At 50.2% G+C, this 16,505-nt stretch overlaps 1 protein-coding gene across 9 annotated transcripts in view; it reads right to left on the bottom strand.

The window, feature by feature from the left end:
• KTN1 (kinectin 1) overlaps positions 1–16,505 on the bottom strand; it is a 109,044-nt gene that overhangs the window by 20,419 nt on the left and 72,120 nt on the right. For 7 of the 9 annotated variants that reach the window (XM_044437261.1, XM_044437267.1, XM_044437262.1 and 4 more), the window contains 11 exons: positions 14,897–14,987; positions 14,639–14,707; positions 10,818–10,855; positions 9,225–9,315; positions 9,059–9,127; positions 8,609–8,646; positions 7,253–7,343; positions 7,100–7,168; positions 4,950–4,987; positions 3,921–4,011; positions 1,667–1,753 (listed from right to left, as the gene is read on the bottom strand). In XM_044437261.1, the coding sequence (XP_044293196.1) occupies positions 1,667–1,753; positions 3,921–4,011; positions 4,950–4,987; positions 7,100–7,168; positions 7,253–7,343; positions 8,609–8,646; positions 9,059–9,127; positions 9,225–9,315; positions 10,818–10,855; positions 14,639–14,707; positions 14,897–14,987 (772 nt within the window). The remainder of the gene's footprint in view (positions 1–1,666; positions 1,754–3,920; positions 4,012–4,949; positions 4,988–7,099; positions 7,169–7,252; positions 7,344–8,608; positions 8,647–9,058; positions 9,128–9,224; positions 9,316–10,817; positions 10,856–14,638; positions 14,708–14,896; positions 14,988–16,505) is intronic. The other 2 variants (XM_044437268.1, XM_044437269.1) reach the window with 1 other exon arrangement.

Here is a 16,505-nt window from a genome sequence, read left to right as displayed (position 1 = left end):
GGGGAGATTCGCATCTAGGAATCGGGGGTGTGGGGAGAGCAAAGAATGTCAGCATCTCTGCTAAGGAAGGACTACTGGGACTGCCCCCTGCCTAGGGCAGGTTCCAAGAAAGGCACCAGTGCAGGTGCATCGGGGATGCCCGTGTTGCTTGCCTGGCTGGAAGGCACAGCGGCACTCCCGGCCACAGGTTCAGGATGGAGCCTCCCCGCCCGCCCCGACACGCTCCCCAGTCCTGTGGGGCTGGGCTCGCAGAGCCTCGAGCTAAACATCGCAGGGCTCATGGAGCAGGGAGAACACGTGACAAGCTATAGAAGTCTCTTGGGCTGAGCGACTTCGAGCACTTAGGAGGTGTTCACCCACATGCGGGGCCCCCATCTGCTGGGGGTCAAAATTAAGCTGGGTCATGAATGATCCAAACCTGTTGGTTCCTCTTGCGAGCCACAGCACCTAACCCAAGCAGAAACTAAACAGGGAATCTTTGTGCCTGAACCCGGGCTCCTGGTTTGGTTTCCCGTTCCTGATCTGAGAGGAGACTGACACACCGAGAGTTTGGGAAGCGTTCGTGTCGTCGTCAGTTTCTGGTTAATTTCACTGCTTTTGCTGGCAGGGGTAGTGAAGCAGGGACAAGCCATCTCTCTGTCTGACTTCTGTTTTAACATTTCCGAGTTCCATTTTAAGCCCTTGAAACACAGTTTTCATGCTTTTTGAAGAAATCAATTTGGACTGCATATATTTTTACCTGGAATGGGAATGAGATACGGCAACAGAATCTGGCAGGTATTAAAGTGGAGCAGTGGATCTTTACCAGGTATCACTGTAGTACCACACACATAATTTTGGGATGGCAGTTATGCTCTTCCACATTTCACCCACTGAACTAAGGGGGTGCTACACACAGGTCCTTAGGGACTGTATCCAGTATTAGTCCTACATACCGTACAGAGAACATGATGCTTAAAGTGCAGCTTTTAAACAAATCTAATAAATAAATACATACATACATAGAGCAGACCCACTAGAATTAATGAATAGTTGGTCAGAATGAATGGAAATCCCATTCATTTTAATGTGTCTACACTATGTAAGATTAATACTGGATATGGCCGACGTTCTTAATATGGTCAGTTCATTGCATGTGCAGCTGAATGTCTAATGTCTTTTTACTGCTAGCCGGGAGAAGGCATGCCCTTTTTCAAAACCACCAGCGGGTAGCTGTTGCATAGCAAACCAGTTTCTTTAGGCACCAAGTGAGGGAAGGTTTGAGGGAAGGCCGACGAGAGACAAGAGGCTGGTACCTATGATTCCATCTTTGAAGGGGGAGGACGTGGCCCTATGGATCTAGCCCATTTCAAAACAAAGAAAAGTAGATTGGCATGCTCACAAATCAAAGAGAGGAAAAAACTGAGAGGAGGTTTAAGATGACAGGCACAAGCAGAGGTGAAACGTACCACATATGAGAGAGAGAGAGAGAGAGAGAGAGAGAGACAGAGAGAGAGAGAGAGAGAGAGAGAGAGAGAGAGAGAGAGAGAGAAAGAGAGTGCGCATTCAGAATAGAGTGTATTTAAAATTGCAGTAAAAGCTAAATGCTTCCATTTGATTCTAGAAGGCGGCTGCAGAATCACTTCTAGCTCAATGCATTGTTTCTAGCAGTTAGTACTATTACAACCTTGGCTGTCTTGTTCACTTTGTCCTGTAGCAATTTTTCAGTTGAGGCCAATGCTTCCATTGCTTTCCAGTTTTTCTCCCGAAGGTCCTAATCATTTTTAGAAAGAATGGTTTCAGTTCAGCCAATAATCAAACGGTTTCTGCTTTCACTTCAGAGAGCGAGCGTTTGCATTTGAGTGCAGGTTACTGCAAAATGGGTTTGGTGCTCGGTTAAGATGAGGCACACTAGCAAAAGACAAGTGTGATGTTAAAAAGGAGAAAATTGGCATGGAAAAACTTCAAAAGCAAAAAGAAAAAAAAAAGGCTGGTTCTTCCCCCACCCCCAACAACCTATATATTCTTGACTCTGGCGGGATACCTTGGCACCCCTACCAGAAATCCCATACTTTGACTGCATTTGTGAGGAAGAAAAGGGAGAAATATTCAAAAGTGAGTAACATACACACACGCACACACAAATCCACATATGCACACGGAACCAGGAAACAATCCAACTCCGGGTGAATTGCATTGCCTGCATAAGCCACAGCTCAGCTGAATCAGCATGGCTGTGCCAGTGCTCTGGGTGGCCACTCAGTGACGCTCAGGCCACAGCAGGCGGGCCCCTGAAGCACCTGGGGCCACCACCTTAGGGAGGCTTCGTAGCTTGGGGAGAAAACAGCTGCTTTGTATGCCGATAATGCCCGCTTCCACCCCGCTATCTCATTACAAAAGGATCTGGAAAGGTAACACACGGGCAGTGAAGCTGTGGATGCTGGGCAGGTCCAACAACATCCCATCAACACCGACCAAGCAATGTGCCGGCTGGGGCTGATGCAAGAGAGCTCCCAGCAACATCTGGAGCGCCACCGGTTCCTGTCAGTACACAGTGCTGGGCTTGGTGCCTCAAATATCTTTCTTGGGCTCTGGTTGTTCCATGGGTTCACTTTCCCACCACACTGCAAACCGTGCTGAGAGGAGTGCAAAGCGGTTTCAGTTCATGCTGGACCAAGCAGCAGTCTGGAAGTGTTTGTTCCCTGCGCTTTCTACTCTGTTTAGGGAGTGCTGAAGGGGGGCAGCCACACTAATTCATCTGCTAAGAAGCACTTTCATGATGCTGTCCTCTCTCCCAAGCACTCTGCATGCACTGTCTCAGCCAGCCCGTACGTTTGCAGCGCTATCATCCTCCCTCTGGGGCAGTTATGGGGTGGCAGGGGGAGGCCGGCCGAGGGAGAATGACTTGCCAAAAGCCCCCCAGCAAGATCTGAGCAGGAGACAGCCAGGCTCACAGCTCAGCCCTGACGGAAGCGCTCAGTTCTCTCAATAGGAAATAGCACGAAAAACTCTACCACTTGCCTTAGCAGAAAGGCAGAGATCACCACCTGTCAACACAACTGTTCGGTTGCTATCGTGGTTTCCAAATGCTGCTACGAGATTAAAATCAGAGCAGGCTTCCCCAGTCTCGGGCCCTCCAGAAGTGCTTGGAGTTGAGTCTAACACACCTGGAGGGCATCCAGGTGGGGAAAACCGCAAAAGATGAAACAAAATACTGGATACAAACGCCGGGTAAGGGGCACTTGCTCCAAAGAGAAACTCAAGTAGAACTGCTGCGCATTCAAAATCTGCCAGGCAGTTTTGTTGGAGGGCTGCGCCCTGCCTCTCATTTTCAGGCCGGGACTTCTTAATGTGTCCCAGCCACTGAAAGCCTGGTTATGTCCATAACCCCATGGAATTAGTGGGGCTTTATTTCTGTCCTGGCTTCCCAGGCTCGCCAGGATAGCGTGGCCTGCTGAGCCCTGGATGGCAGCCTGGGCCTGCGCACCGATCCGGCCCCCACCCACCAGGCCGGGACAGCCCATGCACAGGCAGAGCATGCTTCTCTTGGGATGCCTTGGGAGAAGGGGCTGAGGCCCATTTGCGGGACAAGCCAAACCCTGAAAAATCCCAGTGAGGGAACCGGTGAAATGACAGAACCACAGAGCCCCGCAAAGAAACGGATTCGATCATCCTGCAGGCTTCAGGGCATGCTAAGCGACAGCACAAGGACTCACGAAGAAGCGAAGCAAGAATGAAGGCTCTCCAGGGGAGACGTGCTTTGGACGAGCATGTCAGGCACAGGGTGACCAGGGCTTGCCTCCTTGCATAGATCAAGGGCCTCCCCACCATCTCCCACCCAGGCGTCACCGTCCTGAGATTGCCTCCCTTTGGGCCCACACATTCGATAATCCAGCTCCTCCCACCAAGTTTCTAAAACCTGCTCTGACGCAGTTACTCACGTTGTTCTTCTGCCTCTGCTGCTCCACTGCGTGTTTCAAGGAGCCCAGCTCCTTTTGGAGGCTGGTGATCTCTTGCTCCTTCCCAGTAATGCTGAATGGCGTGCAAAAGGGAAAGGAAGAGACCTGAGTCTGCATGCCGTTAAATCTGGAGTGTCTCCACCACTCGGGAAGTACCACTGCCCACTTATTTCTGTTCATGGGAACACACAAGCAGCCCTGTGTGTGTTGGGGGTTTGCCCTCAAATCATGAGGACTAGGAAGCCTGCCCTTGTCAAAGCAAGAAACCAGGGCCAAGTTGCCCAGTACTTGTCGGAAGGCAGCCGAGTCTCCTGCAGCCGTCCCTGGATGCCTCTGCACACGGCTTGTTGGGGGGAGTGAAGGGCACGGGGGGCTCTCTACTGTCACCTCCTATCTCTGAGAGCAAGTCCCTGAGGGGACAGGATTCCTCCAGGGGCCCCGTGGGCTGCATCGGACCCACAGGCTGGGGTGGGAGCGCCGCACTTGTGCAACCCCCATTTCAGCCCCATCCCTTTGACTCTGACCTGCACCCCCAACACTGGAGTGCGGGCACTGGGAGCTTCTCCGAATCTGAATTAGGACCGTAATGCCTCTAGGCAGCAGAGACCAGGGCGACGTATTCATTTTTCGGCGTACTTGGAGGGTGTGTCCCCGTGTAAATCACGGTGGTGCGAATGCAAGCCCAGCTATCCTCAGCTCCAGGGATATGGTCTGATTTGCCAAGATTCACCCCCACTTTTCATCAAACGCTGCTCAGGCAGCGCGCCCCAATCACTCCCCAGCACGACTTCCTGCAAAATTCCCCAAGCCCTGTAAAGCCTCATCGGACAGGGCGGTGCATTGTGGGATGGGCTCCCAGGAGGCAGCTGCACTGCAGGGGCAAGATGAACCAGTGGCAGGAAGCAAGGACCGGCCAGCATCCAGCCCATCACGAAAATTCAGGGCCGCTTGGCACCCATTTCTCCCACGCAAAGGACAGATCGCAGTTCGGATGTGCTGCTAATAACTTACAGCTGTAGGAGTTGCTCGTTCTTGAAGGCCAGCGATTCCTGAAAGAGATCAGCACATGCCGCTGCTGAGATGGGGCGTTACCAAACGGCTGCCACGCTGTGCCCAGGCCATTCACACAAAGGCCAGGGCAGTAGAGCCAGCTGCCTAGAGAGGCGCTGGGCTCTCCCACACTGGAGGAACTAGACAGCCGCCTGAGTGGGGTGCTGCAACCTGGAGTCCTGCAGTCGCAGGGGTTGGACCAGATGGCCTTCGTGGCCCCTTCCAGCGCTTTCACTCTATGATTCTATGGCCACTCAAGCAACACTTGTTTCCCAGAAGCCAAAACAGCTAAAAGAAGACTAACTTGCCCAAGAACATCACTACGGGATAGTGACAGGGGGCGAGTTTCAAAGCCACTTGCCGAAACCCAAACAGGGATTGTTCTAGCCAAAGGCCAGCGCGTCACTTGGTCAGCCTCTCCATTAAAAACAACAACAACAACAACAACAACAACAACAACGGTTATTTAAAAAATACATTGGGAAATAAACTGAAAACCAGGAAGGGCAGGGAGCACCCGATGTGCTCCCAGAAACGTGTCCATGGGCACACGAGCACCCAGGGGCGTCGCACTGAAGAGTCTGGAAATTTGCAATCACACGGTGCTTTTGGCACCAGCTGTCCATGGCCGCCTGACTCTTTGTCAGCTCTTGTGCAATGGCTGACAACCGGATTCACGCACCGGAAGGCAGCTTCCAGCAATTCAGGGAGGTTTAGCTGCTGTCTTTCGACTCTATGCCACCTATAGGAGGGCACCCTCACAGGACGGTTATGCACCTTCCCACAAGATCGCCAGATGAGCGTGCTGACCGGAGGCTGTTTAGCATCTGGCATGGAGCATGTTTCCTGAGCCACTTACAGGCTTCAGGCTCACAGTTCCGAGTCCCTGGACTCCTGCTCTTTCCCTTGCTGCAGCTCAGGGGCATAGCCCCGCTTTGCAGGCAGAGGATCCCAGGCCCGATCCCGGAAGCAAGGCAGGAAACATTCCTGCCCAGGACCGTGCAGGGTCAGTGCTGCCGAGACTGGGCATTAGATGGACCCAAGAACTGGCTCAGTATTGGGCAGGCTCTGATGCTCCTGTGATGCCTCCAAACCCAGAGAAAGCCTCTTCCTTCCTCTCAAGAGCAGAGACCCGGGACTTCTATCAAACTTGGGACCTTTTTTATGATTGGCTGCAGAAACGGGACTTGGCTTAGATTTAAAGGTGTTTTTAAATTTTTATAAATAGATTTGAATATGATTACAGAATGTTAAAAAGATGTGTTATAGGGGGCTGACCCAGTACGTCCGATGTATTTGATGACTGATGTTTTTTAGTTTTTAGTTTAAAATCTTAATAAAATCTTTATTAAAAGAGAAGGGACCCAGGGCGTACCTGAAAGTCAGAGGTGAAGGGAAACAGCTGCTTCAGTTTGAGAGCTCAGGAGGGGAGGGAGGGAGGGAAGGAACCCACCCACTGGCCACAGTGCTGGCACCTCACCCTAGTTAAGGGCTAACCAGGGTAGGGACCACAACAGACAACGCTCTTCCAGTTACAGGCCTGACTTCTTCAGAGACCCCCATTCTTATGTCTGCCGCATGGACTACCCTAAAAACTTTATACAATCAGGAATCCAAAGGCCTGGACATTTTATATGCCCCTGGAAAGATCAACGTTTGATTGGGCAACTCAGACCATGTATCTTTTTCAGGAGAGATTCACATGCGAAGGAATTTCAGTGAAACCGGCTGCATCAAGGAAGGATGGAGCGGGACCGTGTGCTCCGGGAGAAAGGCTGCCCGACCGGCCACTTCCTTACCCACAAACTTATTATTGACTTCATTTCCCTGCTGTTGCGCAGCCAAAGCTGTGCAGTGGCAAGTAACAACAGGTTGCAGTGGGTGTCCACACGACGCACAACGGGCCCAGTAAGCAGGACGCTCAGAACTGACTAAGAAACGGTCCAGTGAAACCATGCCCTTCTCTGTCATGGGAAGCAGTCCGTGCCGTGATCTGGGCAGGCCAGCTGCTTTAGCTCCCAGCCACTTCAAACACAGGCAGCATACCACACTTCGGGCCCTTCTCCCAACACCCTCCTCCTACCACCGTTATCAGCAGTCTGAAGAAATACCTGTTCGCCCTTGTCCTGCTGTATTTCCTGGATCTGTGCTCTCAGTAACCGATTCTCCTCCTGCACGGCCTGCAAGAGAGGGAGACGCGTGAAACGCACCTGCCCAGCTCACGCCCCACGCCCCTCCTCCTCGCGAGGCTGTGGCGGCATCACCTGCAGCTCTTTTCTTTGGTGAGTGATTTCTTTCGCTCTCTCCTCTAATAAGGTCTCCATCCTCTGCACATCTTCTTGCTTCCCCTGCAGCCTGCAAACACCATTCCAAAGGTTATTTGCACTTATTTTTTGAAATCAAGTCTGATCCACGGTTTCATTCGTTTATCATTCATTTCTGACATCTGCATTCTGCTTTTCTTTATTGAAACAAACCCAGTGTGACTCACAGAAAAGACAGTGGACTGGTTTTACTATAGATGGAGTTTGGGAAATTCCATCAGTTATAGAGGGTCCATCAGCAACTGAGAGAGAGGGAATGGGATGGACAGCCCTTGAGTGAGGAAATGGTGCATTCTGCCCTGAGCCCAGGGGCACGGGAAAGGTGCCCCCCGAAGAATGGCATGTATCCTGCACACGGTACTTACAGTGGGGATTGTGCCTCAGGTGCAAGGGCCAAGCCAGGCAGCCCAGTCCAGCCACCGGGGCCTTACCACATGATCACAATCCCCTCCCCAGAGGCAGCAACTTTCCCACAACAGTTTTGGTGAAAAAGGCTGAAATGCCTCTCCGATGGTTTAGTTAACAGGAGTCAAGTAAAGCTGGAGTGGCTTGGCATTTTTGTCCCCACCCTTTCTGCCTCTGGCATGGTCACCCTTGGGGAATGCAACACCTCAGGGCTTCTTTGAACTTGGATTTGGCCCTTGGGCTAAGAAGCTGCCAGGTCTGGAGGCCTGACTCCAGCAAGGCTCAACGGGCCATTTCTGCCGCCCTGCTGAGCGGACGAGGAGTGCTCAAGTTCTGCCCTGAAGTTGTGCACTTAAAACAGAATGCTCCACTCAGCCCGAAGAGCAAACACTGCTGGGAGTGAATTGCAGGCCAACAGTTCACATGACAAGAATTATTCCGTCTCTCCCGAGATGGCAGCGCTCTGGCAACAAGCTGCATGCCAAACTCTCCCTGTGCAGTGCTACTTTCCACAGTAGAAATTCTTTAGGAAAGTCACATCAGTCGGAGCAGAAAACCAATACCAGGAAATCTTGCAACGTGGCCTCTCAGGCACCCCACTCCCAACCATGTCAGGTGTCTTGCAAACAACGATCTATATTACTTTCTTTTCATACCTTCCAGCAGCCAATGCTCTCTGGGCAACTCACAGAAGTTAAAACCCCCAAATGCAGCAGGATATGAGCATAAAACGTCTAACAGTTTAAAGTAACATAAAACCAAAAGAAAGCTTGGTGTAAAATGTTGCAGACCTAAAAACACAGTTAACACATTTAAGAAACAAAGCGGAAGGACTGGAAGACAGGAGAAACACTCAGGAATACTGGAAGAAGCACGCGCTGGTTTACTTACAAGGCCTCGAGATCTTGGAACGATGAAGCAACAGAAGCCTAACAGGGAAGAGATGGGAGGGATGCAACCATGAGCAAGTCTGCAAGATCATCAAGTGATTTTATGACGAAGCTTAGACTGAATTGGGTAGTTTACCTGAGTTTTGCCTCAGGCCTCCTTATGCCCCTCCAGGTGCCCCACAACATGAAGTCCTGCCCCAGGGGGGATTACTTAGATCAGCCTTCAGCCAGCCTGGCACCCCCCATGTCTCGGACCACAACGCCTACCACCCCAGCTAGTGCGGTCACTGCTCATGCTGGCTGGCGCTGAGGAGAGCTGAGGCTGTCACATGACAGAAGGCGCCAGGCTGGGGAAGCCTGCCTTAGAAACTGTGATCACAAGCCCCAGGCTGCCTTAAAACGTTTTTGGAAATCACGCAACAGACAGGAGACAAGGCAAAGACCCCCCTACCTGCTGAGATTTCAGCTGCTCAAACTCCTTGACTCTGTCGTTCAAGCGCTGGAGCGTCTCCTGTTGACCCTTTGAGCATTAAAAAACAAAGGGCACTGGATTAAACACGTCGGTTCTGCACTCTGACGAGGCCCCAGCACACTCTCAGAGCTTCCCAGGACTCTACCTGAAGACATTCTGCTTTCTTCACAATCTCGCTCTCCTTTTCCTTCAGCAGCACCTCCAGACTTCTCACCTGCTCCTCTTTCCCCTTTACTCTGCCAGGATGAACACAAGAGAAGAAAGGGCTCAGCCCAAGCATCTCGCCCGTCTTCACACGGCGTGACGATATGCTTCTGACGCACCCTCTCCATTTCCGTCTGGTCCACATTCACAAAGCGGGGGCGGGGGGGGGGATCTTTGGTTCAGCTCTTCAAAAAACAGTCCGGTGAGATGGGATAGCTCGAGTGTGCCAAAGGGCGGCAGCAGCCTCAACGGCAAAAAGGCAAGGCTACGGGTGCGCACAAAACCAATATGCAGTTATCTTCCTTCCACAAACCTGCTTCATTACGGAAGGGAACAAAACTCTTGTGACGCACCCCCCCTGCTATCCATCTGACCCCCTTCCTTTTGTGCCACAAGTTCATCAGCCCCTTGCTGGAGAGCGCGGAGGGCGGCATATGGGTTAAGCATTTCGCACAAACATGCCTTGAGCACTTTCATCCTGCTGCAGGGTCTTTTGATTGTCTTGCGTGAGTTCGGTTTTGTGATCACACTTTTGTATTTGTTATAATCTTGTGGATTGTTCGTTGATTTTCTTTATCAGTTAAAAAGGGGGCAAGAGAGGGGAAATGAATAACTTGCATGAAGAGTCAGGGATCCACACAGCACAGTGCTGTTCTGACGTGCACGTGATGGGCATGTCGTGGAGCCGGGGGTCAGACTAGATGGCCCGGGAGACCCCTTCTGACTCGCTCTGTTTCGATGTTTTGCCAACTGCAGTCACTCCTCAAGAGCCTGCTGCTCAAGACCCTCCCAAATGGAACAGCCAGATGCTGCACCGAGCGGTTGGGGTGTTGTGCTGGACTGGTACCTGGGACCCTGGGTTCAAAGTCTCACTTGGCCCTAAAGCTCACTGGGTGATTTTTGGCCAGCCAGCCACCCACAATCAGCCTAATAAACCTCACAGGATGATACAAATGAAGAGGAGCAGGAATGTGAATGGAGCATTCCGATTCTTTCAGCTATCAGGCAGTATAAAAATGTAATTAATTAACACTTATGTGCTAGCATCATTTCTTATAGCAAAACAATAATTCAGTTAGCAGTAGAGCTAACTAACAGCTCCAAATTATCAAAGGGCTTTTTCCCTTGATTTTAAAATCGCATCAACCTTGGATTAACCTTAACTACCAAATTCAGCTCAAAGACTTCACATCAGCTAAGGAGTTCTTCAATCATAGGTCATGCAAAAATAGTCCAAAAAGGCCCCCTGTAGAAAACACCATTTAGGATATATTATTATTGTTATTGTTATTATTAGCATTTCTATATCACTCTCTGGGTGGGTCGCAACCTTTAAGTCACCCATCCAGATTTCAACCAGGCCCGACCCTGCTTAGCTTCCAAGATTAGAGAGGATCAGGCACTTCAGGCTACATGGAAGCTTTGGCATAAGGAGACCAACCCATCTTATTGTGAAAGCAAAACCTTTAACCTCCTAAATGGGGTGGCTGGACACCCAGACATACCAACAACTTCAGCTGGCAGCAACACTTACAGATTCTGAAGATCTTTGACTTCCTGGGCAATGGATATCTACAGAAAGAGCATACAACAGGTATCTAGTTACTCTGAAATGAAGCACAAAGGAATTATAAATAGCAACACCAAGAGGAGGTCAGATTTACAGTTATCAGTGAGCCATTTGCTGCAAAGCGAAAAAGAACAGCCCGGGGGGGGGGGGGATGCAGCAGGTGAATGCTGCTGTGATCTGTACTTTTTCCATATAATTTCCCATTTATTCTGCGACGGGATCCTCACTGGTGGAGCTCTTATTTTCTGTTGTGAGTGGCTCTGAACGGAGACAGGGCAGCCCCATGTGTCCCCAAGAGCATCCATGGTGCCACCGCTCACTGCAGACTGTGGGCCCTGCAGCGACAGAGCGCTCGGGACCAGGGGCCTGGGGGGGGGGGGGCAGGAGCCAGCCGTGGACACCCCACCCCACAGCAGTTCCCCCCTCCCAGCTGCTGCAAAGAGCCTCTTTTGGGAGGCTGCTGCTGGGTCCCCCTGAGAGAGGTTGCAGAGGGGCAGGAGGAGTCTGCTGCCAGGCAGAGGAGAGGGGTCAGGATGCGTGACTTTGCATGGCCTCTCCAGGGCTCTCCTGCCTACAGGACTGGTTCAGAGGATAATCCAGTGGCTTTCTCTGCTGAAGTTGCCCATTCCCCTCTGGTCCTGTGTGGTCCGTGAGAGTGGCCCTGAGCTCGGAGTCCTTTAAATACTGGGAGTGCCACACCTCAGCCGAGGCCTCCAACATGGGGAGCACTGAGGGCCCACCCGTAGGTTTGCACCCCAAAGCTTTGAAGCCTGGGTCAGCGAGGCTAATGGCCAGACCATGGGAGAGGCAGCCCGAAATGTCTGACGGGTACCATGCTGATGGATGCGAAGTGTGTCAAGCACTCTCCACCATGCACAGCAGCAGCCTTCTCCAACCTGGCCCCTCCCCACCCAGGTGTTGGGGTACACTTCCAGCCTGTTCCAATAAACATACTGGGAGCTGTAGTCCAACACACATCTGGGGGGCACCAGGCTGGAGAAGGCTGCCCAATCCTATTCTGCAGTGCCTCGCAGAAGTCACACCATTTTGACTTGTGTGCATTTTGTTGTGCTATGCCTTGGAACTGAAATTGACTTAATGGGCATTATAGTGTATTATATTTATAATATTAATACCCCACCTTTTTCCTTCCAAGGAACTCAAGACAGTTTACAAAATTTTCCTGCTCCTCCTCCTCTCAATCTTATCCTCACAACAGCAGCCTTGTTGGTGGGTTGGGCTGGGAGTCCGTGGCTGGCCCAAAAGCACCCAGTTAACTCCATGGGTGAGTGGGGACTAGAACCCCGGTCACCTGAGTCCCAGTCCCACACTCTTAACCACTACACCACGCTGGCTCTCATTTTTCTCAGAGATACACAACTCTGAAAACTTCTGTCCCACAATAAAAAAGGACAACTATCTTGCATCTACACAGTGCTGAAAGCCTTGCGCATCAGGGAAGGGGGAGAACACATTTGCAAGGCGCTGCACTTCTTAACAGATGGGGCTCCTAGTTTACTCAAACAGAACATTCCATAAAAGAGAGTTGAGAACTGTTTGGGGGGGAACCTTAGGAAATGTACATGCAATATGTACACCTATATGTATAGGTGATATCAGGATGTCTGACAGATGCACAGGTGTACTTCTGTGTTACCTGGCTTGAGAAAACAGAGAAGGAGAAAGCTGGACACAGACCATGATTCCTGAGATGGAAGAGTGTCCTGTGATTAACAATGAGAATCAGGTATGCGCATGACAAACAGCAAACAGGTAACCAGAAGATCAGGGGCTCAGTGAGAAATCATGCCCCAGCTCACCAGTAGGCCAAAGCTATTAGCTACTGCAAAATTCTAGGAAATGTGAGAAGTACATGCATGAATTTAAATAATTCCTTTACTCCAAATTTTAAAAGTGTTAGAATCTTTTGCCCTGATCCCATTCAGGTTTACTCAGAAATCACTCCCACTATGTTTGGGGGCACCTGGACTCAATCATGTGGCACTTCCAAAACTATTTTCTGGTGTTGCTTGTTTGGAAAATGCCCCCAACCATCTCAAGTCGATTTTTGTGATGATTCTGGCCTACTGCTTTTTAAGCAGAGGCTTTACAGATATTTGAAGACAGAATTCCATTAATTTTAATGCATCTTATGGAGGTTGATATAAGTGAAGTGTTGACACGGTTCACGGTGAAGCTATGGAATTCACTGACACAAGAAGCAGTGATGGCCACCAATGTGGATGACTTTAAGATGAAGTTAGACAAATTATGGGAGGAGAAGGCTATTCATGGCTACTAGTCCTGACGCGGCCCCACAGAGCAGAGACAGAATGCCTGTCTGTGTCAGCTGGCGGGGAGCATGGGAAGAAGCGTTCTGCGGCACTCATGCCCAGCTTGTGGGCAGCTGAACGTTCGTTCATTTATTCATTCATTCATTCATTCATTCAGAGTATGTGTATGCCGTCCCATCGCATAGACTCAGGACGGCTTATATAAATAAGAAAAATAAAATAAAACGTAATACAAGTAAAATCCAGATCCACCCTGGCTGCAGATTAAAACCTATATAGCAGATGTTAAAAGTTATTAAAACACTGTTGAAATAAAAAGGTCTTAGCCTGGCACCGAAAAACAAATAACGATGGCGCCAGGCAGACCTCTCTGGGGAGCGCATTCCATAGCACGGGGTTAGACTGACTGCTGTGCTGATCCAGCTCAACTCTGGATGTTTTGATGCTTTCATAGACTGTCTCCAGGGAATAAATGCATACATGCACACGTGTGTTTATCATTAGCATTATGACTTTCGAACAAGCTGAGGTTGCAATATTTTCTCCTCCCAAGCCAGAATCTGTGTTGCTGCTCGCTTGAGGAATTCCTGTCAGAAGTGAGCAGAGGTAAAGATCTGCTACAACGACCAGGGGAGATGCTGCTGCAGGCCACGGGTGGACTGTCCCACACAAGCGAATGTCAGGCGCGGGTCGTACCCGTTCAGGTAGAAAAAGAGCTCCCATTTCCCAGCATGCCCCATTTTCCTACCTCATCTGGCACAGGATTGTGCCACGAAGCTTGTAGGACTGCGTCTCCCATTTAAATGTGTATATAGGAGGAAGAGAGTTTGTTTCGGCATGTATTCACTTAATGTATTATATGCATAGCTCAGCTTAATCCTTCGAGGAACTCAAAGCTGCCTGCGTAATCCTCTAGCTTCTCTTCTCCATTTTATCCACACAACAACCCTGTGTGTTGTTGGGCTGAGAGTAAGTGACCGGCCCAAAGTCGCTCAGTGGGCATTATGGCCACACGGGGAGCAGACCCTGGACCCCCCAAGACCCAGTCCTGCGCTCTGACCACCAGGCCACCTGGCTCTTTTGTGGCACACCCACGTGCCGCAGCAGGCAACGCCTTAGAAGAGGCTTCCCTCCCCACACACGCAGGCATGCCTCCCCAAAGGCAGACGTCGCCCCCCACAATTCCTGCATGTACTACACACGATTTAAACTTTAAAGTTTAAAGGAATTTAAAGTCTGCTGATCCATTCGTTCAGGGCACCCTTTTCACTCAAGGAACGTGCTTTCAATTGATCGAGCAGATCTGCTGGCTTACAACATTCATTATTATTTAGTGCCTGGCTCAGCCTCAATGCGCGGAAAAACCTGTGCCTCTCCCACCAAGGGTCCCCAGGCGGATGTGGGAGAAGCAGCAGGCTGCTGGGAGAAACGCTGCAAAAGGAAGGGCTCGTGGCCAGACTCCTGCCAGCGGCTGGCTCAGAGCCACTTTACCTGTGCGTCCTTCTCAAGGTGGGCCTTTCCTACTTCTTCTTTCAGAGCCTCTATTTCCTGTGTCAAAGCCTTTTCAATGACAAAACAAGACAAGATTGGACAATGGAGACAAAACGTCACAGAAAATGGAAAGATCAGACGCAAAACAATTGATTACTACTAAAAATGCAATGTGAAGGGCAAACTCATGCAAGTTGATGGCAGGGAGAGAGAAAGGGAAAGGGGCGAAAGGGGCAGTGTGGCAGATCCATCACATACCATGACAGCTTTTTCCTTGGTAGCAACTTTAAGGACTTCAGCCTGGAGCAGCTCTTCCACAGACTTGATTTTTCCATCCTTTTCGCTGATCCTTTAGGGAGGAAAGCAACAGAGCAAGTACTAAGGAGACAGCGCTGGCACAGACATGGTCTTTAATGCACAGGCGTCAGATCGGAGGAGGGAGCTGCACAGGGCGGCGTGGAAGGAGGGTTTCTGGAGCTTAGCTGGGAGGTGGTTCAGAGAGGCAAGGAAGACTACTCAATGCCTGAAGCAACCCACAGGGCATCTCACCTCTAGCGATCCTCGTTCTGCCTAAGAATGGGTGCGCTGACTCACATGAGAAGCGGCTGGGTAGCAACTGCAAAATTTCCCAGGCTCGACATATGTCAAGGGGCTATGCTGTTAAAGAACACTCTGCTTCGGGAAAAGCCCCCATGGCAAGCCATGTCCCACCCACAGCACTGCAGCCTCCTCCACTCAGGTGCCCTCCAGGCAAGCAACTCCCATGTTTGTGCTGTTCCCATCATCCCTAATGCAATGCTGGCTGGGAATGATGGGAATTGCACCCTAACACATCCATTGGCCACCAGGCTGGGCAAGGCTGCCATACAGTATTATGCTGCACAGGGATACACCTTTCCGTTTGACAACCATTTCTTTCTTCTGCATCTCCACTTTCTCCCTTTTGTATTGGCAGCTGGCCGGGGTCCTACGATGCTAAGGGGTCAAGTGGAATGATGAGAACAGACCCAGCCTCTGCCCAGGCTTGTAAGCTCCCCTTAGTTCTCCATGAGGAATGGGCAGAAATGTTCACTTTCTCTTTGGACAAAGTGTAACTTGTGATATCACTGAGCCCAGATAAACTGTGGTTAACCTTAACTATGCTTACCGGGAAAACAGCAACTGCAAGATGGATTTTTAGAAGACTGGTTTGTTTTTGTGAACCATGGTTAAGATTAATATTACAGCTCAAGCAACATAAGGAGCTCATCTAGAACAGAATGGAAGCTTTTGATCTCCTCACTGACACACAGAACAATGAGAAGATGGGGAAAAGGGAATGCTTGATCTTGTGATGCTAAACCAATGCCTGTGTAGCTCTTTACACCCAAGTCACTGGAACTCTAGAAAGTAAACCCCATAGTCCTGAACCCCTTGTAAGCAATCACACTTCATACTGTGTGTATCAGCATAATCTGAAATGTACATTGTATGAAATGCTAGAAGAACACAGGAGTAGGTGAAGCTATTTGAAAGGTATCTCCAAATGACAGGTGAAAAACTAAGCAGCAGCCTACCTTCTAAAAGGAGGACTTCTCCTGGACAAAGAAGAAAACTCTCTTCCAAAAATGCCTGTCCCTTTTTGACTGAGAGGAGAGAACCCTATTGTTTGGACCACTGGATGGTAACAAGGAAGTGAAAGGCCTCAGTTGTGGAAGCAGCATCCACACCTACAACCCATTTGCAAAATGGAATAGCCAGATGGTGATTGATAAAATAACCTGACCATGGTTGAGGGAGGTTTGGTCATAGTCATTTTAAAAGACCAGTTTTCTGGGCACAACGACAGTATTTTGTTACGCAAAAACAGCTGCCCTGCAGATCGCCA

Source organism: Varanus komodoensis, unplaced genomic scaffold (genome assembly GCF_004798865.1).
Source record: "Varanus komodoensis strain SLA01 unplaced genomic scaffold, ASM479886v1 scaffold3, whole genome shotgun sequence".
Taxonomy (NCBI): Eukaryota; Metazoa; Chordata; class Lepidosauria; order Squamata; family Varanidae; genus Varanus; species Varanus komodoensis.
The sequence above is the reverse complement of the archived record's forward strand: the minus strand, read 5'-3'. Positions and strand labels throughout refer to the sequence as shown.